Here is a 27,593-nt window from a genome sequence, read left to right on the forward strand (position 1 = left end):
TTTTAATGTTTTGCCTTTGATATGTTTACAAATTGTAATGATGGCCATTTCCTCATGAATGTGTTGTAGTTGTGAACAATGTGCGTATGAATCTTGATAAATATAGTACGTCTATATCAACGGCTAGGAAATCAGACAGAAAATAAAAATGAAATCTATCGATTTCATTTTTGATTGTACCTGAAGGTATGAACTGCAACACAGCTTATGAAGTATCCCGGCGTGAAGCGTCGCATTTCATACCCTCATGTATTTCCAAAAATGAAAATTTCTGAAAGGTGTCTGTGTTCATCACATGGAATAGCATACATGATGAGTGGAGCTCACTACATGTTTGTGATTTTGTTTCATTAGAGTTATTCTCAGAGAGATAATATATATGAACACCACTACAGCACCAATCCCGGATCGTTTCAGTCTTCAGTCGTATACCTGCCTTTTACTGTTTAGTTGTTGCACCAGTGTTTTTGTGTTTCCCGACATCCGATGAAGACAATTCATATCTGCTATTTTTTGAGTAATTCCGAATATGATTATCGATAAGATATAAAAAAAGACACATAAATAGGTTGTCTTCTCTTATTGGAGGTGATATGGATTTTGACATTCCAATACCGGCATTGTGTGACGTGCAGATACCGGCGGTTTTTTTGTTGTTGTGAGATCACGTGCGCCACAGGAAAAAAAGTTTCAAAGACTGTTAATGTATGATGCATGACCTTTTGCGAAATATGTGTTTGTTTTGAAATGATTTCAGGTAAATGCACATTGTTCAGGTGAATTTTTTGTGCCTGAAAACAGTGTAAAATCATTTCATTTAATGTATAAATATTCATTACCATTCAAAACAGAAAAATTGGATAAGATTTATAGAATCAAACTTCCGGAATATCTATTTATACCTAGATTGTTACAGTTACACACACCGCATCCTCGATAATGACTTTAACACGCAGATGTATCTATTCGCTGAATACAAAACCAAACTATTTATATTCATTAATAAATTGTTGTCATTTTAAACAAGACACTGCAGTACGTGGCCAACAGGCATAAGCATAATATTCTAGGTTGAAACATAAATGTGTTGTGAAACCTTTCATTAAACATCTTATTGCTGGATGCCCGTGGGGATCCTGGTTAGAATAGATCCTCAGTGCCCCTTGTTTGTCGTAAGAGGCGACTAAATTGGGCGGTCCTTCGGATGAGACCGTAAAAACCGAGGCCCAGTGTCACATCAGGTGTGGCACGATAAAGATCCCTCCCTGCTCAAAGGCCGTAAGCGCGGAGCATAAGCCCAAATTTTGCAGCCCTTCACCGGCAATGGTGACATCTCTACATGAGTGAAAAATTCTCGAGAGGGACGTTAAACAATATACAATCTTATTGCTAGAGGAGTAATAATATAGAATGAATATGAAATATTTGTAACTTTGTCCTTAATTCACCTCAAAATTAAGATTCCTTCTTTATCTGGACCTTAAAGTTCAAATTGAACAGGGGACACAATCTGATCTCCTAACATTGGAGTTCCATACCTTAATCAATTATATAAATCTGACAACAAGATATTTATGCTTTTTCATTTCAAAAGCTTAGTGCAACTTCACGAATGGTGTCCATTATAGAATGAAAGGTGAAGATAACGAACAGTGATTAATCTCATACAACTCCTATAAGCAATACAAAATGGAGAGTTGGGCAAACACGGACCCCTGGGTATACCAGAGGTGGGATCAGGTGCCTAGGGGGAGTAAGCATCCCCTGTCGTCCGGTCACACCCACCGTGAGCCCTATACTTGTATCTTGATCAGATAAACGGAGTAATCCGTAGTCAAAATCAGTGTGCCAAGAACGACCTAACAACAATTTGATTACATTCTTTGTCGAGCGTAGTTGAGATGAATATGTTGTTATATGAATATGGATGGACGAAAATATTCACATTATGTAAGAACACTAAAACCTATTTTTCACAAAATCATACATGTGGCGGGCCTAAATCTTGCAGCCCTTCAACGGCAATGTTGACGTCTTCATTTGAGTGAAATATTCTCGAGAGGGACGTTAAACAATACACATCCAACCAACCATAACATTTAAAAAAATTTTTTTTGACAATATTGCTGACCCCAATAAATATGTGCTTGTGCATGACAAGCTGACCCCCCCCCCCCCCCCCCCCCCCCCGCTGTGTTAGTTCACGTGATACCCTTTTATATCCCCATCCTTCATCCTTTAGGTAAAGATCGTGTCATCAAGCTGGGCTGGGTTCAAGGTCGTAGCTAGATAGTGATATGAAATTGAAGGAATATCTGCCTGGGCACACCCTACGTAAGGACAACAAGCGTTAATTCATACAGTGCATTCAATAGACCTAGAGAACGCAGCCCAGGTGAAACAAACGTAACTTGCGCAAGCTAACTTTTCCTCATAGCATCCGGTGTAACATCGCTTATATATATTTTCTGCGTGGACCTCAAGATTCACGCAGTAAATGAAGATCTATCACCTGCCAGCTATTTATGGAACAACACTTTTTCTTCTTCATTTCTTTGTCGTATCATTCACCAGAAAGGTTATAGATTTCACTCTTTGACATGTAATGCACTCTCAATTAATTTTGACAAATCTGTAGACATGTAATGTATATATTAATAAATATAAATAAAAGACCGGAAAATACATCTTTTCAACAGTTGGTTTGATTACAACTCAAACTATAACTAACAAAGGTATTAATTAGTGACGTGCGCGCACCTGTCTATTCGCGGGAAAACTGCTTATTCCGATTCTCTGTATAAATTCGTCACAGATAAACTGGAGCAAGATCAGCCCGAGTAACAGGCCTAAGTTTAAAAAAAAAATGCAAATCCTGGTCGTAAAGTGCCCCAAATAAGTACCATTCGACAGTCTAAGACTCGGTACAATCTGAACTTCACAACCATTTTATGCGTATGTACCACAGTAATTTCCAAGAATATCATTAAGATATGGAAAGCCGTTTTTCTTTTCTCACCACACTGTAAGAATCGTGTACTATCCATGTTTGCAAATCCTTCATGATTTTATTCAAATGTTGACCATTTGTAAATGGCTGAATATGAAACTAGAGGAACTTTATTTCACAGATGAAAAGGCGAAGATAACGAACAGCGGTCAATCTCATACCCTGGACATACTGGAGGCGAGGTCATGTGCCTAGAAGGAGTAAGCATCCCCTGCTGTGAGCCCTATATCTTGATCAGATAAACGGAGTAATCCGTAATTAAAATACATGTATATGTAAAGAATGGCCTTACAATTGGTATGAAACACGTCAGGCAGCATTTGACCCATCGATAGGTTGTATTGGCAAACCGTTATGATTCAATGTTTTATTGATAGTTTTCTGTAGATAAATTAGTATACCATCATATGACCTTGAAAACGAAGATCACGTGTAGCAACAGGCCTTGACACGTTACAGAACCTCACTGCTACGGCCATGAGCTCGAAGCTGAGGTCTATATCTCTGGTACTTCACCTAAAGCTGGTGACGTTTCAATTGAGTGAGAAATTCTCAACAGGGACGTAAAACTGAATATACGAATTGATAAAATCAAAATAAGAATTTAATTAAAACCATGATATTTTACCTTAGTCAAATCGTTAGAATAAAAAAAATGAAAATCTGAATTACTGACGATGAGGTAGATGATAAATTTGTTGTGATGAATTCGATGAAGATATGATACATGTAATAATAATATAATAATAATTCAGTATCTCTACTATAAATGCTAACCCCGGGGGGTAGACCAATTTGACTATTAAGTCCCGAGTGACACTTTTATTAAAATGACGTTCTATTAGTTGCGGTTATCTATTTCGACACACTACCTGTTGCGACTAATGCGAATAAAGACTACTTTAATGTTTTCGGTCTCAATTCCAGAGAAATAAAGGGTAAAGTACTCGTCGCTGTCAAATCGGAGAAAAGGAGGCCCATTGATGGGCTACCAGATGTGACCTGTCAACAGGGGATGCTTACTCCTCCTAGGCACCTGATCCCACCTCTGGTGTGTCCAGGGGTCCGTGTTTGCCCAACTATCTATTTTGTATTGCTTGTAGGAGTTATGAGATTGATCACTGTTCGTTATCTTCACCTTGCATGATACATGTAATAATAATAATAATAGCCATTATTTATCCAGGATAACACAAATTAGCATATACATGTAGCTAGTTTCCATTGTGGTCCTGCATTAAAACATATAAACAAACATAAAATTAACATCTAAAATTAGTACCTTAACATGAATACGATATAAAAGGAAAAGGGGAAAAATATAGCATAAGACACACCTAATTAGTGATAAAATTATTACCTAAATATGAATACATGACATAAAAGGGAAGAAGAAAAAATAGCATAAGACACACGTACACACAGTGCCATATCACAACTACATTTGGCACACATGAACAAACAGAGGAAAGCACGATGTTTAAGTGCTTCTTCTATGAAAATATTCCATCAAATACATAGCTTTTAAAATGCCAACCGAACCAGAGCTTCGAACATTTTGAGACAGTTTGTTCCAAAGGAATGCAGAAGAGTAGCTGTATGAACGTTTAAAATTTTCAGTTTTAGCTCTTGGTAACTGCAAGGTGAAGATAACGAACAGTGATCAATCTCATAACTCCTATAAGCAATACAAAATAGATAGTTGGGCAAACACGGACCCCTGGACACACCAGAGGTGGGATCAGGTGCCTAGGAGGTAAATATAATAGATTAGACATATAATCATTCGACCTGGTTTGGCGGCAACTCACATTTCTTGTATATGTGTTCTAGTGAATTCGATAAGGTAGATGATACTTGTGAGGTAGTGAATTCGATGAGGTAGTGAATTCGATAAGGTAGATGATACTTGTGAGGTAGTGAATTCGATAAGGTAGATGATACTTGTGAGGTAGTGAATTCGATGAGGTAGTGAATTCGATGAAATAGATGATTATGTGTGTTATAGTGAATCCGATGTAGTGTATAATATATACAAAATACAATATTGGGATGATAATGATATTATCATGGATAACAGTTCTTGTCAGATTAATATGTATATTTCATATCAAACTATTCAGATCAATCAAATCTTAATGTAGTGTTGATTTAATACACCAAAACGTTATAAAGATTAAACTGTCAACTGTACCATTAGCAAGAAAAATGAAAATCGATCTAATTGTTTTGGAATAGAAATGAATTGGGTGGGGGTTGATGTGCTATTTTATGACGCATTAGATTGAATGACTTATCTATCAAATATTTGACATCTTTTCCCTTTTTTGCAAATTATTAGCACAGGTTTTTATTCTCCTTCAAAGAGACTGTAATGTATGCTGAATAAAATTACTTCGTACTACTACAAAGAATGTTTCCACGACGAAAACATCCTTTGAAACAGACATTCATGAACAGATATAACGTATACATTTGTAAGTACATATATGCTTAAAAACACTATTCTTTCTAAGAATCGAAAACAACAGAAGGAAAGCCCCTCTTGATTTACCGGAACAAATATTTAAAATAAAAAAATCATGATACCAACTTAAATGTTCAACAAAGTTTGATATTGATAGACGTTCAATCGGTTTGCAAAAAAACTTGGGTGAATAGCTCTTCATATTTCCCTCACTATCAAGCAATAAATGTATGATGTTATACATTTATTTCACAATAGTGAGAGAGATATGAAGATTTATTCACCCCAGTAAAATCATATCTCCAGAACATTCATGCAATAATAGGATGGGGCGGATCAAAACTTTAAACCCTGGCATTGTTCGGTGTTGATCTGTGGCGGTAGTTGCCCCATCTTTGACACCGTATGTTTTTTGTTTATTTTGGACTTATGTAACTTTTGCATAATATTCTAACTTTTAGATTCCATGATACTTTTTCTTATATATTTTTTGTATATATTGTTAGATACTTACATGTATCTGTTTTACGTAGTAGTTGATGTTTTTACTTGATTCGTCATTTATATAGTAATAAATGACCATTCAATTCCAACCTTGTGTTTTTCTTGGCATTGGTATCAAACAGAGCACCGCTTTATCAGGTACCCATAAAAATTGTTTATTATACCGAAACAAAACAAGACTACAGATTGCGAGACAAAACTCCTGCATCCGCCCATTTATATGTAGCATTATGATGTACAAGCAACAAAATAAAGTGAGTTGATAACCTTTATTATGTTCTGTTTATGTAATATTATCATTGGTTTACATCGATCACGTGAAGACCGCGTATATTCCATACACCGTCAATGGAAGCCATTAGTTTTTATATACACGGTTATATAGAATTATCATGAAGGTGAGATAACGAACAGTGATCAATCTCATAACTCATATAAGCAATACACAATAAAGAGTTGGGCAAACGCGGACCCCTGGATATACCAGAGGTGGGATTAGGTGTCTAGGAGGAGTAAGCATCCCCTGTTGACCGGTCACACCGCCGAGAGCCCTATACCTTGATCAGTTACACGGAGTTATCCGTAGTCAGAATCAGTGTGCTAAGAACGGCCTGTTATCGGTCTGAAACAAGTCAGACAGCATTTGATTCAATGATAGGTTGTATTGGCAAACTAGATTGTTATACATGTAACGACCATAGAATTTGCGATATGCTGTCTTTAAGCAAGACTGTTGAAACCCCTGCACCATCAACTTGTATGTCAGTAGCCTGCCTGGATTTAAAAACTGACCATACGCAGAACAAGCTCTTGCGTATCGAATCAGTTGAGAGATATAAACACCATATGCAGGTGATAATAGAATATTGCTACATAAATATGAAATGTTGACAATGGAGAAGCTGAAATAATCTCATATATCATAAAGTTGAGTTGTTAGTTTGCCGTTAATATCTATTTTCAGTACAGTATCTAGGTATGAAGTTGAAGTGGACGACTATGTGATGTCTTTCATTTCGAGTTGAGGTATAATAATAATCGCGAATCGCTGACATTTATAAATGAAAGTCGTGGATCTTGAAAACCTAGACTCTGTCACAACAGGCGTAGAACGATAAAGAGCATTCCTGCTTTAGTCTTGATCGGGTTGTATAGGTCTACATTTGTTACAGTACTTCACCTACAGTAGGCGGCGTTGCAAAATGACTGAAAAATACTGGAACGGACGTAAAACGAACAAAACAATATATTGACGTGTCTATAGACACCTTGCGAAACAACAGTACACACTGAAGTTTTAATGCCCCTGAAAGTGTCTCACTGGGATTCTAGTATTCATTCTCCTCATATACTTAATAACAAAACAAGCCCGCAGTAGCAATTGAACGCCACTTTTAATTTATCAAATACAATATAAACATATATAATGATATCACTGATATTCAGAAAAACACAATATACAAATGTAATACGAATTACTCATTCTAAATCCATTTAAACAATGCGGATGGTTTCCTGCTCGCGATTTACATCAGTCCCAGGGGAAAACAGCGATAAAAACCATTATGGCAAAAATTACTCTGAAACTGGGCAATATATAAATCTTTGTCAAACAAAATCGTCTGTGAAATAAAAACTTATAAAATTATATCAAAATTTTGGTTTTAACAGCAAGAAAGGCGGCTAGAGAATGATCAATTCTCGTGCTCTACACTGACTACTAACTTTCCTAACATCTGATTTGCTAAAGCCAATAGAAACATTTATAACAGTTATAGAACATTCGGAACATCAATACAATTTTCCTCGCTATACAACGAAACGCGGGAAAATGTTATAATTCACCCCTCAGACTCCGGTTCTGATTAGCTTATCAAAATGCATAAAGAGCCATAATTTGATTCAAGACCACGTGGTTGTAGAAAAACATACAAAATGAGGACTGCTCCTGTCTACCTTTAGTCATTACAACACGACAATGATCATTGAAGTCAGAAATCATTTTCACAAGTCAGTCTACCTGACAGCCCATGAACATTTCAATGTAATAATGTACAAAAACCTGATGTGATGTTAAAATTGGACGCTTGAGTGGTTTTCAGTATGTTTTAGCACACTGACATTTCATAGCATTTCTATTGACTTTTAATTAAGATAGCCGGCGGTTGGGTTAATTTGGGATGCTTATTACAACATCTGGAATTTGCTGAGAAAAGAAGTTACAAGAAACATGAAGAACCTTATGATATGGACTCTATTTTCAGTATTTGGTATATTGAAAGGTAAGTCCGATTTACTACAATAGCTTTTTTTTCACCGGTTTTTCTACAGTCATTGATACGTCTTATCTTCTTTTATGTCTTTACTAAGTCTTATTTTAACACATTTTCCAGATTTGCTATAAAACAAATTTTGCAGCCTAAAATAAAAAAATATATTTGAGAATATATCTTGAATTTGCCTTTAAACCACACTATTTAGCATAGGATGTCTTTTTATACCAATCGTAGTCATACTTTAGTTCTAAAATGCTTTCAATAAATACTTGTACCACTATTCATCCATACGATTTAAAAAAAAAAATGATTTTAAAAGATATATAGCTCTGCATGAAAAAAACTTTTGATGACCGATACTTTTTCTTGTAAGATTGATCGATGTAATTATAGTTGGGTGTTAATATCTCCAATTTCCATCAAAATTACTCACGAAATACATAAATTTTGACTATAGATTAAACCGTTTACCTGATCAAGATATACGGCCCACGGCGGGCGTGACCGGTCGACAGGGGATGCTTTCTCCTCTTAGACATCTGATCCCACCGCTGGTATATCCAGGGGTTCGTGTTTGCCTAACTCTCTAATCTGTATTCCTTAAAAGAGTTATGCGATTTATCACTATTCCTTATCTTAGCCTTTCATAAACAATACATAAATGTATTGCGTTAACATCCAACAAATCATTATTCTCATATCAGCAGATTGTCTTAAAATCTTTTTTGTTTTACTTCCTTAAATTGAACATTTAAAACAGAAGAAATTTGGGGAAAAAAGCAGAAAAAATTACAATTCTTTCAACAAATTAAAATTATTTTCTAGAACAATGAAGCACCATGAAACCCCGATAGCAAGCATCGTTTCCTGAATTATCAAGGAACATGTGACTTTCATTATAAAGTGTAAAACAAATTGTGGTTCTTTCTGCAAACCATTAAATGATGACTAGGCTATTCTTAGATTTAATTTAGTCTATGTTAACTCTCTCATCATATTAATTGTTTACTGTTAATGATATAGACTCGATTCTAGTTATTAGTAGTTGTTCTCTAAAAGACTTCCTTTATGCTTAGAATATTTGTATTTAATTATCATTAATCGTGGTTGTTTTTAGAACCGGCTGCATGATGATTTTTCTTTTTAAGGAACTTTAAATTTATTATGATCTGTCAATGATATTTCGTGTTAAGTAAGGTGAAACTTAGTCAAATTATTAATGATAATTCAACACCTGTCATCTAGCAATTTGTTCATACTCGTCATACTTATAACCCTAACTTCTGTGGGAAATTTATTGCCATAACGTTTAAAATTAAACTAAAATAAATGGTAACATATATATCATATCACGTTTTTCACAACAAGCTTTGCCATCTGATTGCAATAAAAATCAATGCTCATATATAATCTAAAAACATTTTTTCCAGGTCAGTTCCCTCCGATGTTCTTTCCCCCCAGTTTTGTTCAGCATGAAATTTCCAGAGGAGCAAACGTACTCGGTGTCGATACCTCTTGTCCTTCTTTTCGATGTGTTTCTATCCCAGAAGGTTGTGCCCAACCTCAGATTATTGTGATCAATGGACGACGGTGTCCGTTTTGTCCAAGAAACACTTGTCAAGATTCGAATACCCCCCAGGAACAAACGGATGGAAATCAAATCGTGTCATCCACATCCGAGCTCTCACAGACACACACAATCGGCGATATCTCATCATCAAACACGATAAGTAATGATGTGAAACTGAATGAACGTCAGACAACGGAGCATATTACAAGGTCTTCAAGTTCAAGGTCCCATACAAATGACCGTTCATCTTCATCATCGAGATCTGCATCTTCTGCTTCATCAAGGTCTAGTACTGTTTTGAATTCTATTCAAAGGAACCAAAACGTTATCGCCTCATCGAATCCCGAGTCCCCGTTCTACATACCAGACATAAATAAAAGACGCATTGTGCATGGAGGTGACCGAGGAATACGAGGTAGACGCGTGAATGTACCGTCATCGCGACGACGTTCTGAACCTTCTTCTCAAAGGTCACCCACACGTCCCCGTCCGTCTGAACGTCCTCGTAGTGAAAGCACAAAGCTGCAACAAGCAAGTAAGGCGACACCAAGTGCACCGAAGACACTTCCTCAAGTTGAAAACCAACAAAATGCACCTGATCTTTTCCCATTATATGACACTTCCGTGACTAAATCTAAAGGAAAAGAAAATGAACATACACAATCTAAAGCTACCTCTGACACCAAAGCACCAGTGAGACAAGGTCCCGAGAAGCCCAAAACTACACCTGCTCCTTCGCACAGAACTCGAGCCGAGAGGCAGGCAAGACCTGCCATACGTGTAGTTTTCCAGTCAATGAATCGAAATCGTTCCCCACAAGAAAACAAACAGTCCAATCAAATTCAACCAAATGCACGATTACCGACCCGCGTACTACCGTCGGGAAACAACGCTCAAACAAACAGAATTTCGAGAATGCCATTGCCGCCATTTTTCCATAGTGTCGCAGGTTCTCCATTTACAAGGGTTGTGCAGCAAGGATCCCAAAACAGTCAAAATAATAATATACCAAATGGCAACACACAACTTCAGAATCAGCAACGTCAGATTATCAACGGTATAAATCCTTTCATACCGGCATTTCTCTTAAACCAGGCTAGAATTAACAATGCAAACGGTGCTTTACCTCCATCTAGTGCAGCTGTTCCAAGTGTATCTTCAGGTAATGCTGCACAAATCCAAAATTTAAGAAATTTACAACATCTTCCGCCATTCTTTAGGGGTCTGATACCATTCAATCCCACAATTAATCAAAACACGGTTCCAGGAATGGCAAACAATGTTCAAACTAACCAAGTGCAACCAGCCAGCGCTGATCCCACTGCTCCGCCTGTTAATCCAGAGGTGCAAGCTGAAATCAACCAATGGATGGAACAAATGACCATGCCAATTCAGCAAATTCTTGGGAATGGGCCGTCACCAACCCAGAGATCACCACAAGAAAATCAGAACCAGGGGACAAACCAAATGGCGCTACCAACTCGGCTAATTATGAATGGGGGCCAAACTCCAAATCCACAAGCACTTCAAAATTCTGCTCCAAACCAAGCTCAGTTCCAGCAGTGGTTACGACAGATGGCGCTCCAACAACTTGCCCGAGGGCGGACAGTCAATCAGGCTACGCCACAAGGAATTTTTCCAAATCCCACATCCTTACAGACACAGAACGTAAATCGTATCCATAACCCGGGTTCAAGACCGATAAACGCTGCTGGGCTAAATACCGTGAATCCGCCATTGACACCCCAAAATAATGCAGCGGCAAGTAACAATGACATGACACAGTGGCTCAACAGTGTTAGTCAGGACATCCATCGACAGATAACTCTTAGTGCTAACCCTGGAGCACAACCCAACGCCAGTCCCCAGCCTGTTAGGAATGGTCTACCACAGGTTATCAATAATACCCCACCTATAAATGGAGGAGGGAACCAGGCCACGGGAAACAGCTGGCTAAATCGGATGACACAGCCGATACATCAAGAACTAACCAGGACTCCTGGTAACGCCCAGACACCCCCTAGTAGTGGGGGGAGTGACTTAGCTGGAAGTTCTTGGTTCAATGAAATGCTTAATCCAATTGAACAGAATCTTGGGGGAGTGTAGTTATAGTGAATCCTGATAAAATTGTGAACAACGACCGAAACAGTACAGTGACAACAGGGTATCACTCTACCAAATGTTTCTACTGCTTTACCAAATAATGCAATGACGGTGAACATTTGCTTTATCTCCCGGTGCTAATCTCCAAGGACTATGTGTACAAATAGAGAATAATTGATAGACATTTTTCGCACACATGTGAGGAATCTTACACAATACAGCCGTCCAATATTATTTTTAAATTCTCTGTTGTGTTATTGACTATAGTTAAGTATAATGTAATGTAAGTGTAGAATGTATCCATGTTTGTTACTGAAATGTTTCGACCATTGTTTAACATGATTGTACATAATTGTTTAATTAATTTATGGGGTTGTTACGAATAAAATTATAAAAAAATTACATAGCATTTTCTTTCCTAAAATATTCTTCAATACGTTAACGGGACTCGATAAGGTGATTTTACCATGTAAAACTTATACGGTACCAATTTTGATGCACCAGATGCGCATTTCGACAAATAATGTCTCTTCAGTGATGCTCAACCGAAATGTTTGAAATCCGAAATAACTATGAAGTTTTAGATCTAAATATAGCAGCGTGCGAAAAAAAGTGGAGCCAAATTCGTCCAAGGATAAGAGCTATGCACGAGGGAGATAATCCTTAATTTTGTCATTCTGTCACAAATCCAAGGAAATGGGTCAACGCAAAAAAGGACGGGGGAGCTGATTCTACAACTCGTGAGAATTTCACTGGTGTCAATGGTGTCGTTACCGACCGAAAATTAATTCAACCACCGATAGATTGATGTAGTATGTCAATGTAAAAGTTGAAATAATCATTGCAACATCCATATGAATTCTGACAATTCGCTTTCATTGAATTAAATGCAGTGATACATGAAGAAGTGACGATAAAGAACAATGATCAATCTCAAAAAGACTATAAAGAATACAAAATCAAGAGAAGGGTAAACACTGACCCCCTGGTCATAGCAGAAGTGAGATCAGGTGTCTAAGGAGGAGTAAGCATCCCCAGTGGACCGGCCACACCCGCCGTTCATCTAAATATTTACTTTTAAGGTATATCACTTCCTGATACCGCTGACAAGTGCGGCTCGCCTTTCCTGGAGAATTTATTTCACCTCTAGCATGTTTAGTATTCCTACGCATTCTCTAGCATGTTTAGTATTCCTACGCATTCTCTAGCATGTTTAGTATTCCTACGCATTCTCTAGCATGTTTAGTATTCCTACGCATTCTCTAGCATGTTTAGTATTCCTACGCATTCTCTAGCATGTTTAGTATTCCTACGCATTCTCGGTTTACAGTCTCTATACTGCCCCGTATCTTACCACGTTTGATAAATCACGGGATCATTGTAGCTTGAAGTCTGCACTTACATGATCTTTTTGCGGTGATGACGGAGCAGGTTTCGTTTCGCACGTCATTTTCCGTGTGTTAAGTATTCACCTGATTTAAAATCATCACAAATTCTATTGGCATGTTTGCGAAAATATTTCGGCAAAAACGGTATGCCTTATAGGTGATTTATTACGATTTTGTCGGTCAGTTGTTTGTTGTAGAATGATATCACTTCACTGAACATGATTTTGAATAGTACTGACATTTGATTTAATGAAGGGAGGAGTACGATTCATTTAAATCATATTGATATCAACAACGACAGAACAACATCGTAATCACACAGATACTGTCTTACTGAGTGATCTAAGTGACGTCATAGTCTTGATTCTATTCAGGGTGAGAAGATCCGAACACTGAACACGTAGCATCAGCTCTCAGAGGGGCGGGAGTCAGCTGGAGAAGCTGACATAACAATGGTCTAAAATTCTGGACAAGCGAAAATATATAACAGTAAATAAACATACCAACAAAAATATTATAAAACCCATAAAGATATTTTGTCCAAACTTAGATAATATATGTAAAAATGTATAACGTTTACTGGTCTTTGAATGGAGAAATGAAAATAACGAACAGTGCTATAAAAATTACATCACTGACAATATGGCAAACACAGACCTGTGGTACACCAGAGGTGGGATTAGATGCCTAGGGAGAGTAGTAATCATCCACTGTTGACCGGTCACATCCGCCGAGAGCCAGGTAAACGGAGCGATCCATAATCAAAACCAGTATGTAAAGAACGGCCTAATACATGAAACACGTCGGACAACACTCGAACTAATGACAAATTACATCATTATAATCACCACAGAATTTGCGGAATGCTAACTTTAAACACGACTGTTTAAATTCCTGTAACATCAATTTATTTCTCAGTAGCCTGCCTCAATATAAACATTTATCGTACACAGAACATCTCTAACACACAGACAAAGGGAGAGACATGCATACCAGATGTAAGTGATAATGGAATATTGCTATAAGCATTTGGGACATAGATAATAGAAAAATGAAAACATCCCGTTTGTCATAAAGTTGAGTTGTTAGTTTCCTGTTAACATCTATGTTTGATAAAATAGCTAAATATGAAGCAGATGTGGAAGACTTTCAAGTGTATTTTATTTCGAGTTTTCAAGGACATAGGAAATTGACATATGAATGAAAGTGAATATTGTTAATAGATGAAAAGTCATTCATGAAAGGTGAAGATAACAAAGAGTGATCACTCTCATAACTCCTATAAGCAATACAAAATAGATAGTAGGGTAAACATGGACCCCTTGATACACCAGAGGTGGGATCAGGTGCCCAGGAGGAGTAGGCATTCACTGTCGACCGGTCACACCTGCCGTGAGCGCTTTATCTTGATCAAGTAAACGGAGTTATCCGTAGTCAAAATCAGTGTGCAAAGAACGGCGTAACAATCGGTATGAAACACGTCAGACAGCATTTAACCCAATGATTAGTTGTATTGGCAAACTAGATCGTTATAACGATAATAGAATTTGCGAAATGCTGACTTGTTTCTCAGTAGCTTGCCTTGATGAAAAAACCCTGACCATACACAGAACAAGCTCTTGCGTATCGAATCATAAGTACTTCGTTACTAGCTTGAAAATACGGATGTATATTTAATTGCTGTTATAAAATTTAGAAATTCATTTCAAAATTAAGGATTATCTCCCTCATGCATAGCTGTTATCCTTAGACGAATTTGACTCCACTTTTTTTGGCATGCTGTTTTTGGCTATAATAGCTCTAAAACTTCATTGTTATTTCGGATTTCAAACATTTCGAATGAGCATCACTGAAGAGACATTATTTGACGAAATGCGCATCTGGTGCATCAAAATTGGTACCGTATAAGTTTTACATTTGAGAGATATAAACACCATATGTAGGTGATAATGAAATATTGCTACATAAATATGTATCTAAATGCCGAGTTGAAGGCCACAGCAAGAGATTTTTCCTTCTGATGTGGAAGCTTTTGAATAAATTAGAAATTCAGCTAATGAATGAACGAAATTCGTGTCCATTGGAATTCAACAGACATTTGAAAGATCTGATCACCAAAGACTACGAAGATATTGTCAATGAGGAACTCCCGCATCTTTTTCCATTTGTAGTGATGAAGCAGTTGTCTATGATGTCAAAACTCTCTTTAAGAATGGTTGTTTAAAGTGTTCAAAAGTTGTACGTTTTGATGCTGTTGATTTTGGAAACGTTTAGCTATTTTAAATATACTACAACCTCTTTGGGAGTTTGAAAAATGCAAACTTGATTTACACCGATTCTCGCATAATTTGTGACACAATACTCCTAAAGTTTCTCCTTCACATCAGTTGATTCTTTTTCGTGAGAAGGACAAAAAGGGCTTGGGGGAACAGTCACAAAATCCTGCAATGTATCTGTGAAATTTTGGAATTCAAAGTAGCTACGGTAACTAAAATTCATTCGTCCCATTGACTGGGATATTGGAGGTGTTGAAACTGAAACGTGATTTTGAGAATGTCGTCTTTTGAAAGGAAACTTTTTAGTATAAGTTGAATTACCAAATGTGGAATAAAGCCAAGTTCTTTTGAAATACACTACAATAATGCTCCCGTGGGGATCCGGGTTAGAATAGGTCCTCAGTACCCTTGTTGCTTGTAGTAAGAGGCGACTAAATGGGGCGGTCCTTCGGATGAGACCGCGAAAACCGAGGCCCCGTGTCACAGCAGGTGTGGGACGATGAAGATCTCTCCCTGCTCAAAGGCCGTAATCGCCGAGCATAGGACTAAATTTTACAGCCCCTTACCGGCAATGGTGATGTCTCCATATGAGTGAAATATTCCCGAGAGGGACGTTAAACAATATGCAATCAATCAATCAACAATGATATTGGTCACATCGATGTTGAATCTATTCTTCATCTTTTCCTTCAATGCACAACGTACAGTTCATAAAGTCTATGCTCCTGCTCATGCTTTCTCCTCCATACCATGCAGTACATTAGGTGAGGAGGGTGTAATTTGGAGCACTTTCAGTTTGGGGAGCTGGAGAGACATTTGTTTTTAACAAAAAAATTTATATTTGTTTTACGTCCCGTCGAGAATTTTCCACTCATATTGAGACGTCACACAAATTTAGACCTATGTTTAGCGTTCAGGGCCGCAGCAGTGAGAATTCAGCAGTGAGAATTCTACACAGCGTATCAACCTATTCGTACTGGATGCTTTCACGATTGTTATCTAATCAGCTAAACCCCATGTCCTTTGGAAATAGTAATAATGCATGCATTTCATCCCATTCGAATAGTATAGGTGCATAAGATTGTTATGATTTGACGTAAATATTATTTTTCGGATCGATCTCTCAGAAAACGGTATGACGGCTCATATAGTAGACATTTTAAAAGCATTGTGTTTTAATCAGATTGTTTTTCAAATATGCCATGTGTATAAGGAATTCAAACATGCTCCTTTTCTGAAGTTCATTTGCCTCTGCTGGACCCCATTTCTTTTGTATTTCTTTTAGAACATTTATTTCTGCATTGTTATTTTAATCGCTTTCACCTTGTATATTCGCTTTCGTTTTCGAGATAATGTTGATCGAGCGCTAATGATAAAAAAGAATTCTGTGTGTTATAAAATGTCATGTGTTACTAAGAATGTTTGTATGTTATAACCTGTCACATGGTACTAAGAATGTTTGTATGTTATAACCTGTCACATGGTACTAAGAATGTTTGTATGTTATAACCTGTCACGTGGTACTAAGAATGTTTCATGTTATAACCTGTCACGAGGTACTAAGAATGTTTGTATGTTATAACCTGCTATGTGGTACTAAGTATGTTTCATTTTATAACACACAGAATTCTTAGCAACACATGACGTTGGCGTTCACTGTAAATATACGGGCGTATTCAAATTTTATAGAATTCTCAGTAAGATAACAAAAGGGACACAATGACTTTCATGTATAATCTGCAGATGTTTTACATGTATGGGCACATTATGATGTCATAATCACAAAACATTAGCAGTAACTGTGAATGACGTCATTGTTTTGGACGTGTAATCCGCCTCGAAATATAACGTTATAAACACTTTTAAAGTAATTAGCGTTGATTTTTAAGCTTTGGTGAATTTGTGTGTGTGACTTTCCTTCCCATCTCGTTACCTGAATATAATTTGGAGATGAGGAACAGTTTACATGTTAAATTGTAACTACGTACATCCTTATGATATCTATACAGTGACATGCCCACATTTTACCAGTCATTACTTCCCAATAACATCGACTGATACGTCATTAACATGGATCGTCACGGCGTTGCTTGCCTTTCCTACACGGTTGATACTTCTTATGGCCCAGTACCCCGATGATACGTTTACTGTTAGTGTATCCCTATTTAGTACGTTCATAAGTTCCCACAAATCGGCTTTTAACGTGTAAACCGCCCAAGATCTCACTGTGTTTGATGAATCGTGGGACCAATGAAGCTTCGAGTCCGCGATTACTTGAAGATTGTGTGGTAATGGTGGAGCAGGTGATGTTATCCATGTCATTTCCGGTTGTAAAGCGAGGGTTGAGTATTTTGATGATTTAAATCTATCAGCAATTCCATGAATATTATGTGAAAATGTTTTGGCGCTAAAAAAGATATTCCCAAGACTTAAATGATTACGTCGGTCACGAGACAGTTCAACTTGTCGTTCAAGTTCGCTAACCGGCCATGACTTTGTTTGAATGGCGCTGGCATAATTTCCGGCGTAAAGATGTCGGTTCATTTTATTTTGTTGCAGCCACCAGTCTAACAGAACGGGATAACTTTGTTGGGGTGGATCTATTTTCCAGTAGAGCTGTGGTGTCAGATAATCAACCCATCCAAGTTCCAGCCACTTCTTCGAATCTGCATAAAGCGAGTCATAACTTGACAGTCCATGGATTGTATGTGGATGACCAGGTTTCCAGATACCAAAAGGACTGATGCCGACTTTGACATGGGATTTAATGGATTTAACTGTTGTGTATATTCCTTGGACTAGAGTGTTGACATTATTACGTCTCCAGTCCGCCAGAGAGAGATGTCCACCTGCTGAAATGTATGCTGAATAGGTGTGAGAATCTGGAAAGGCTAACCCAGACACTGGATATGGGTAAAAGTAATCATCCATATGTACCCCATCAATGTCATACCGTGTCACGACATCCCTAAACACGGAGAGAATGAAGGCTTGTACCACCTTCTCCCCAGGGTCCATCCACAAATCGTGACCATAGGGGTAAGTATAACGGGGGAATCTGTGTGCCATGTGATTTGGCGCCAAACCAGATGTCGAGGAATTGCCGCTTCTTGCCCTGTACGGGTTAAACCAGGCGTGTAGCTCAAAATTTCTCTTGTGAGACTCCTGAACGGCGAATTCTAACGGATCGTAATAGGGATTGGGGGGTTTCCCTTGTTTTCCTGTGAGGTAGTAGCTCCAAGGTTCTAACGAGGAGTTGTATAGCGCATCCCCGGATGTCCTTATCTGTAAAATAATGGCGTTAAAGTTTTGTTCATGGAGTCTGTCTAACATCGTGATGAGTTCTTGTTTCTGTTGGTCGGTGGTCAGGGAGGGAGAAGATGGCCAGTCTATGTTGGAGACAGTGGCGATCCATGCCCCTCGGAACTCTCGCACTGGCCATAGGGAACCATCTATGAAAAGGTTTGCATAATAAACCAAACAGCAGAGTATTGTATTTCACAGAATAACAAATATCGTTTGAAAAGGCGGCTTGTGCTTGATATTGTATTTATGTAAAGTGACAAACCTTGAACCGTGTGACACAAGGGAAAGTAAAACACAGCGACAATCAGGGTGTACATCATACTGTGGAAAAAGTAGATAAATATGTTGTCAAAAACCCCGTATATTCACACCTTAAACTTCCGTACCCGAGATAGGTGACAGCACGTGCGTTCATTTACTTCCCGTTTCCGATCTGATGACTATCGGCGTGACACTTTATACATGTACTTTAATTCTGAATAACAGTCTGTATGGTTCCTGCTTGTATTGGTGTCCTTTACAACTTACGTTTTAAAAATCTTATTCTCATTCATGAATTAGTATTGTTACTATTGGGTGTCTATTGAAACACATGGACATTAAAGTAGCTAAATATGGATTTTTCGACGATCATTGGTCAACATGCACAATGCCCTGGAATTCATACATGTACTATGCAGTATAAATTACTTACAAGAAATTCCAAAGGTTATCCAGTAGGACGAATAAATTGACGTTAATGGTATTGTTAGATATCAATGGTTGATTAGATAAGAAAGTGGTGTTGGATCGCTTGCTAAATTTAACTGTCACCGTGAAGTTTTCTACACTAGGTTGGTTGGTTTGATATTGTTTAACGTCCCGGACGCTCGAGAATTTTTTCACTCAAATGGAAACCTCACCAAGACCGGTGAAAGTCTGCAAAATTTAGGCCTATGATGGGCGCTTATGGACTCAGGACATCGGGTTTTGTGGTCTCATCCGAAGGACCGCCCCACTTCATGAAGTATGCCCGCATGAAGCGTCGCAGTTCTTACCCTCATGTTTTAAAAAAAAATTAAATTTATTCTTTTACATTTATATTATAGTTTCATTTCTTTTGGAATTCTCGACTAGACGTACTACATTTATCAGGATTCATGCACACACAGTTCATAACTGCAGGCATCGCATTCATGGAGAAATGGGCATCATTACGATTTGTAAAGCTATCAAAGGTCCAACACTGAAAGTGTGAATGCGTTGTATATCGAAATATGGTTTACTATCTTGTAAGCTTTGATTTAGAATTGCAAAAACACTATCACAATAATCAACAATAGTAAAAACTATAATGATTTTACTTCATGAAAACAATTCGATGATGACTTGAATAAATTTGGTGATATTTTTGAGAATTTATCTTAGGAGATACTTTGACTCTCTTGAGTAAAAGAGATCTTTGATAATTTGAATAAGTTTGATAAGCTTTTCATTTCTACAAAATGAGGTTTTAGAATCTTGGTATCATAATTAACTATTGTAAAAACTGATACTATGATTTACTACTGTAAGGTTATATTAAAATTCACATCATAGTTGTTCTTATAAGTCTCAGGCATTACTTATAACGTTTATCAAATGATACAGTCTGCCATATTTAGAAAGGCCTATTATGTCGAAATTTATTTTAAAATAAGTTTGAGAAATATTACTGTTTTCTCTTAATCATTTGATCTCTTTTCAGAAGAGCTCAAAAGGTATAAAGAGCAAAGAAAGACAACTCTGACGACACTGAGAAAATTTTGTACAAACAGATGCACTAAATCTACATTTTATCTATGTATATGAAATTGCAACAGAGATAAATGAATAAACGTATACGTTCCTATTGCTATTGCATACATGTACGTATAATCATGTGATTTACTTACAGCTTCGATGGTTTCATTCATTCCTGTAGGCTGGTATATAAGTCCTCCCTATATAACCCGGATAGTTGTGTCTACTATAGTAGGCTGGTATATAAGTCCTCCCTATATAACCCGGATAGTTGTGTTTACTCTAGTAAGCTGGTATGTAAGTCCTCCCTATGTAACCCGGATAGTTGTGTCTACTCTAGTAGACTGGTATGTAAGTCCTCCCTATATAACCCGGATAGTTGTGTTTACTTTAGTAAGCTAGTATGTAAGTCCTCCCTATGTAGCCCGGATAGTTGTGTCTACTCTATAATGCTGGTATATAAGTCCTCCCTATATAACCCGGATAGTTGTGTCTACTCTAGTAGGCTGGTATATAAGTCCTCCCTATATAACCCGGATAGTTGTGTCTACTCTAGTAGGCTGGTATATAAGTCCTCCCTATATAACCCGGATAGTTGTGTCTACTCTAGTAGGCTGGTATGTAAGTCCTCCCTATATAACCCGGATAGTTGTGTCTACTCTAGTAAGCTGGTATGTAAGTCCTCCCTATATAACCCGGATAGTTGTGTCTACTCTAGTAGGCTGGTATATAAGTCCTCCCTATATAATCCGGATAGTTGTGTCTATTCTAGTAGGCTGGTATATAAGTCCTCCCTATATAACCCGGATAGTTGTGTCTACTCTAGTAGGCTGGTATATAAGTCCTCCCTATATAACCCGGATAGTTGTCTCTACTCTAATAGGCTGATATATAAGTCCCCCCTATATAACCCGGATAGTTGTGTCTTATCTAGTAGGCTGGTATACAAGTCCTCCCTATATAACCCGGATAGTTGTGTCTACTATAATAGGCTGATATATAAGTCCTTCCTATATAACCCGGATAGTTGTGTCTACTCTAGTAGACTGGTATGTAAGTCCTCCCTATATAACCCGGATAGTTGTGTCTACTCTAGTAGGCTGGTATATAAGTCCCCCCTATATAACCCGGATAGTTGTGTCTACTCTAGTAAGCTGGTATGTAAGTCCTTCCTATATAACCCGGATAGTTGTGTCTACTCTAGTAGGCTGGTATATAAGTCCTCCCTATATAACCCGGATAGTTGTGTCTACTCTAGTAGGCTGGTATATAAGTCCTCCCTATATAACCCGGATAGTTGTGTCTACTCTAGTAGGCTGGTATATAAGTCCTCCCTATATAACCCGGATAGTTGTGTCTACTCTTGTAGGCTGGTATGTAAGTCCTCCCTATATAACCCGGATAGTTGTGTCTACTCTAGTAAGCTGGTATGTAAGTCCTCCCTATATAACCCGGATAGTTGTGTCTACTCTAGTAGGCTGGTATATAAGTCCTCCCTATATAATCCGGATAGTTGTGTCTATTCTAGTAGGCTGGTATATAAGTCCTCCCTATATAACCCGGATAGTTGTGTCTACTCTAGTAGGCTGGTATATAAGTCCTTCCTATATAAACCGGATAGTTGTGCTTACTCTAGTAGGCTGGTATACAAGTCCTCCCTATATAACCCGGATAGTTGTCTCTACTCTAATAGGCTGATATATAAGTCCCCCCTATATAACCCGGATAGTTGTGTCTTATCTAGTAGGCTGGTATATAAGCCTTCCCTATATAACCCGGATAGTTGTGTCTACTGTAATAGGCTGATATATAAGTCCTTCCTATATAACCCGGATAGTTATGTCTACTCTAGTTGGCTGGTATATAAGTCCTTTCTGTATGACTTGATATCTACTCCTATATGCTAGAATCTAGAACCTTTCATTATATCATGGGTGGCTACATCTACTCCTGTAAGTTTACACAGGTGGTCATTAATTTGGATGGCTGTATATACTCCTCTAGGCTGGTTCAGAAGTCCTTCCTCTATAACTTGATGGCTGTATATACTCCTCTAGGCTGGTTCAGAAGTCCTTCCTCTATAACTTGATGGCTGTATATACTCCTCTAGGCTGGTTCAGAAGTCCTTCTTCTATAACTTGATGGCTGTATATACTCCTGTAGGCTGGTTCAGAAGTCCTTTCTCTATAACTTGATGGCTGTATATACTCCTCTAGGCTGGTTCAGAAGTCCTTCCTCTATAACTTGATTACTGTATATACTCCTCTAGGCTGGTTCAGAAGTCCTTCCTCTATAACTTGATGGCTGTATATACTCCTCTAGGCTGGTTCAGAAGTCCTTCCTCTATAACTTGATGGCTGTATATACTCCTCTAGGCTGGTTCAGAAGTCCTTCCTCTATAACTTGATGGCTGTATATACTCCTCTAGGCTGGTTCAGAAGTCCTTCCTCTATAACTTGATGGCTGTATATACTCCTCTAGGCTGGTTCAGAAGTCCTTCCTCTATAACTTGATGACTGTATATACTCCTGTAGGCTGGTTCAGAAGTCCTTCCTCTATAACTTGGATGGCTGTATATACTCCTCTAGGCTGGTTCAGAAGTCCTTCCTCTATAACTTGATGGCTGTATATACTCCTGTAGGCTGTTCAGAAGTCCTTCCTCTATAACTTGATGGCTGTATATACTCCTCTAGGCTGTTCAGAAGTCCTTCCTCTATAACTTGATGGCTGTATATACTCCTGTAGGCTGGTTCAGAAGTCCTTCCTCTATAACTTGGATGGCTGTATCTATTCCTATAGATTGGTGCTTAAGTCCTACCTAATACAACTTGGATGACCGTATCTACGTCTGTAGGATGGTACCCGAGGGGTTACCTTACTACATCTACTGTATGTTGTGGTCCGAAACTGTTCCTTATAACTTAGATTACTGTGTCTACTCCTGGTACCTGAGACCTTCGGACTTCAAACTTGCATGAGTTCCATCACTATAAAGAACCAGAGCCGCGAATAGCCAAAAATGGCCCTTAGTCAGAACATGATATTATTCTCGGGGACAGAAGCCAATAATATCTTTTTTTTTTCAAATATGTGATCCTTTTTCCGATATCTTTTCATTTTGTTTAGTTATTGACGTTCAAAATACCCATTGTTTTGGCCAGATTGTTATTGACGTTGCAATTTTGCAATGTAAGGTCACAATTTTACAACGTTTCAAGTACTTTTACGTGAAAGTTTTCTAGGTATTAAAGTGAAACAAAAACACTATTCAGTGCAATTTAATTATAATATTGTAAATATTTAAATCTGTCTATGTTAATTCTATATTAAAACACACACCGATATAGTATACTCGTACATCTCTTTCTTCTCTCTCTGTTTGTCTCCTTCCCTCTCTTTATATTTTTTAAATTTTTATATATGCAACCATTCAACAGTTTTAAAGTAATATTAATTCAGTACCTCTTTACTTAGCTTTGTTATTTAAGTATGACATAAAGATAAACCCAATTCCAATATTTTAACTGTATAACCATTTATTGCACATACCGATAAAATTGTTTAGGGGGGGGGGTCTTAAAATGTACACGAAAACACGGTGGATCCAACCGTTGACTTACGAATAAGATCTATTGACCTATGTATGTGCGTTTCAATATTACATTTAGTTTATGTTGGATATTGATCACTTCTTTTAACAATCTTTATAAGTTTGCGGGTTTTTATTTTTATTATTTGTTTGGGGGGGGGGGTGTTATTATCCCGCATGTACATGTACACACGCCGAAAAGAGTAATAGCCAGGCTTTGGACAGCAGCGTTATTTCAGACGCACTTTGCTACAGTGAAACAAAAACACTATTCAGTGCAATTTAATTATAATATTGTAAATATTTAAATCTGTCTATGTTAATTCTATATTAAAACACACACCTATATAGTATACTCGTACATCTCTTTCTTCTCTCTCTGTTTGTCTCCTTTGGACAGTGAGTAAACATTTTAATCCTATGTTTCACACTTTTATTTGTGTTTTGCTATATAGGGAGTTACGTTTATGATGAGTGGGGGGGGGGGGGGGGGGGGGGGGGGGGGGGGGGGGGGGGGGGACTGTTACAAAAGTAGCCGTACATGTACAGAATAACACCTGAACATTTAGTTTAGCCATATGGATATAATTTATTTTACATTAAGCTAAGAAAATGTTCACGTGAACTAATCATCAGGTAAAATATGTTCCATTTATTTAATTTCATTAGTTTCCTATCCGGATCATTTATTACAATAATATCTAGACCTGTGTGTATTTCAAAATGCCTTAATTATTATCATTAACTCCATAACATCTATGAAACGAATTCATTAATCAAAAAGTCTTATTCTGATACTGCTACATATAATAGAACCAAACTCCCTCCTCGCATATATTTGGTTAGTGTGCAAACAAAATTAAGCGGATGTTATTTTCACATAAATAGAAACAAGAATTTTATCAACCAAGGGGTTAACTCTATGGTGAATTAACACATCTGTAGTTTGGCATCCACCATAAAATTTGCTTATTTTAACACTTTCACATTTCTTCCTGTCATTAGGTTTAGTTCCTATCTTACATAAAATGCATGAGGGAAACCTTTCTCCGTTATCAGACACTTCCTCCATGTTACAAACACTCAAACTAAATTAAGCAGGACAGTGGTTTAATAATGTGTTCAGTTCTTCCTTCTATAATGCTTAGCAATATTTTACTTAATTATGTAGGATATATATTTAAAAAATAAATACATCAACTTTTACTTCAGGAACGAGTGTGATTCATATGTTCACCTCTATTTTAAATAGTATTAATGATATCTTCTTTTTTCCATTTGTCTTTTTTATTTCGTTATAAGATTTGTGGTTTTGAATATTTGCTGTTGAGACTGAATTGTCAATGATAAATATATTTGAAACAATGAAAAATACACTATTTTCGTTAACATTCTTTTTACATTATTTTTTTTTTCATTTTCGAATTATTCATTATTATTATCCCCTTTTTTTAAACTGCCTTGTATTTTTGCTAATTAGATCAAATGTAATTCTGTTTGTCAATGAATTTCATTTAAAAGCAAAACAAGATCCATATTGCTAGATATATTTTTCGTATTCATATTTGTATGTATTTCTATATATTGATTTCTGACGGATGAAATATGCAATAGACCGGAATAGCTAGCTGTGTGTCGAAATATAACGGTACCCGATGACGTATGTCCAAATCGGTTGACACGTAAACAGTTGTAGATAGCTCAGAGACTTGTAGCCTACAGTCTATCCTTTGTATTGTTATGTGGACGCCTAATTTTTGTCTGGTACCCATATATTGTACTATAATTTAGAAATCATTAAACAATACGGGATAGGCCAATATATCTTCGCATCTAAGTAGCTTATCGAGTTAGGCACCCTTCGGCTCTCCAAGTCTTCTTATGTACTGCGACTGCAATTTCAACATGCTCATCAGTGCCAAGAAAACTGAATGCACAGAGATGAAACATGTGAAGCCAGATATTTTTTAAATTCAACGGCCTTCAGATAATTAAAATATATATAGTGTGATAACGTAAAAAGAAAATGTGTGGAAGTAAAGGCGCGGCGCAGACGATGGGTGGATCTCGATTGTATCTGGAGTGGATTGGAGGACTTAGCTTCGTAATTGTTTGATCAAATAACTAAAACTGTTAACTAGTGCAAGGTTTTTGTAACTATCCCTAACATGGTTACATATATATTCAAGTTCATAAATTGAGCATATAATCTATTTGAAATTTTGGGGGCAAAATCAATTGATGTACGTAGCCCGATTCCGACGATGGCGCGGATCCGGTTTTATTTCAATAATATTTATTGAAATAATCATATTTTATTAACTTTGAATAATTACCGGTTTTGTAAAAAGACAATGGAACAATCCCCAACTATGATATTTAAATATTACGATTTGTATTAAACCTATAGAATGGAAAAGTATTCGGATTTCGTGCATGGAATGTGAAATTCCGGTTATTTGCAGAACATAAAAAGTAAAAATTCACTTATCCCCCAGGCCTCGATCCAAAAAAAACTCTTAACTTCTATGCAGTATGTAATATACTAATTTACAATTCATTAATATTTATTGGATCGAGGCCTGGGGGTTATACAAATTTTTGGTGCATATTGTTGGATATTATCAACTTTTACAAATATAACACAACTGTTATGGGTTTTGCATGTTAAAATTTCTATATGCGTGAATTTTCGCGGAAAAAACACACTGGATTTATAAAGAAGAAGGTATAAGCTATTTCATACCATGATGAAATTTTGGAATGAAGATACTTTATTTTACTCAAAATCACAGGGCCATATTTGGGTATTCGTGGCTCTTGTTCTCTGTATTCATGGATGTGTTCCAGTTAGGGAAATGTTTTGATGTTTGTTTCGTCCAAATCAACAATTTATCTGTTGTGAACATTTAGTACGTAAAAAACCAGATAAGATAAGCTACCTCTGCACGAAATCTGTAACAACACACAATGAATAGATACACCTATAATTTATCATTTAGCACTGTCAGAGCATTCGAGTGTTATCTCTACTTCCGGATTTAACCATTCAATATGATCGATAGTGAAACATGAATACGAAGGAGACGGAACCTCCCCTGCCGCGGGGAGAAAAATGGCAATTTGTGAAATCAGACAAGGAGTACCCTGTGGACCAGTTCTATTCCATCGCCGTTTTGCCTTGCGTCGCTCTAGTCACTCAGGGTTACTACGGCGATATTGGCATAGATGTAATTGGGTCTGGACAGGTCAGTCAAATATTATCTTGCAATTAGATATATAAATACTTACTGTTCATTATGTATTATTTGTTCCGCCATCAGTTAATGCCATAATATGGTAA

At 37.2% G+C, this 27,593-nt stretch overlaps 3 protein-coding genes and 1 long non-coding RNA gene across 4 annotated transcripts in view; 3 read left to right on the forward strand and 1 right to left on the reverse strand.

Annotated features, from left to right (window-relative positions):
- The first annotated feature begins 7,490 nt into the window (after window positions 1-7,490).
- LOC125647412 (uncharacterized) lies at window positions 7,491-12,400 on the forward strand. Its single transcript, XM_056142459.1, has 2 exons — window positions 7,491-8,263; window positions 9,688-12,400. The coding sequence occupies exons 1-2, from the start codon at window positions 8,212-8,214 to the stop codon at window positions 11,931-11,933; spliced, it is 2,298 nt and encodes a 765-aa protein (XP_055998434.1). The 5' UTR covers window positions 7,491-8,211; the 3' UTR covers window positions 11,934-12,400.
- A 4,913-nt stretch (window positions 12,401-17,313) lies between these two features.
- LOC125647957 (glycosyl hydrolase YngK-like) lies at window positions 17,314-19,330 on the reverse strand. Its single transcript, XM_048874830.2, has 2 exons — window positions 19,163-19,330; window positions 17,314-19,046 (listed from the first exon to the last, which is right to left on the reverse strand). The coding sequence occupies exons 1-2, from the start codon at window positions 19,218-19,220 to the stop codon at window positions 17,629-17,631; spliced, it is 1,476 nt and encodes a 491-aa protein (XP_048730787.2). The 5' UTR covers window positions 19,221-19,330; the 3' UTR covers window positions 17,314-17,628.
- LOC130047434 (uncharacterized) lies at window positions 18,921-20,760 on the forward strand. The gene is made up of 2 exons (XR_008796329.1): window positions 18,921-19,056; window positions 20,627-20,760. It is a non-coding gene; the product is annotated as an uncharacterized LOC130047434 (long non-coding RNA).
- A 4,059-nt stretch (window positions 20,761-24,819) lies between these two features.
- LOC125647406 (uncharacterized) overlaps window positions 24,820-27,593 on the forward strand; it is a 35,924-nt gene continuing 33,150 nt past the window's right edge. Inside the window, exon 1 of the mRNA XM_056142460.1 lies at window positions 24,820-27,498. Within this exon, the coding sequence (XP_055998435.1) occupies window positions 27,322-27,498 (177 nt within the window). The 5' untranslated portion in view covers window positions 24,820-27,321. The remainder of the gene's footprint in view (window positions 27,499-27,593) is intronic.

The sequence above is a fragment of the Ostrea edulis genome, chromosome 6, assembly GCF_947568905.1.
Source record: "Ostrea edulis chromosome 6, xbOstEdul1.1, whole genome shotgun sequence".
Taxonomy (NCBI): Eukaryota; Metazoa; Mollusca; class Bivalvia; order Ostreida; family Ostreidae; genus Ostrea; species Ostrea edulis.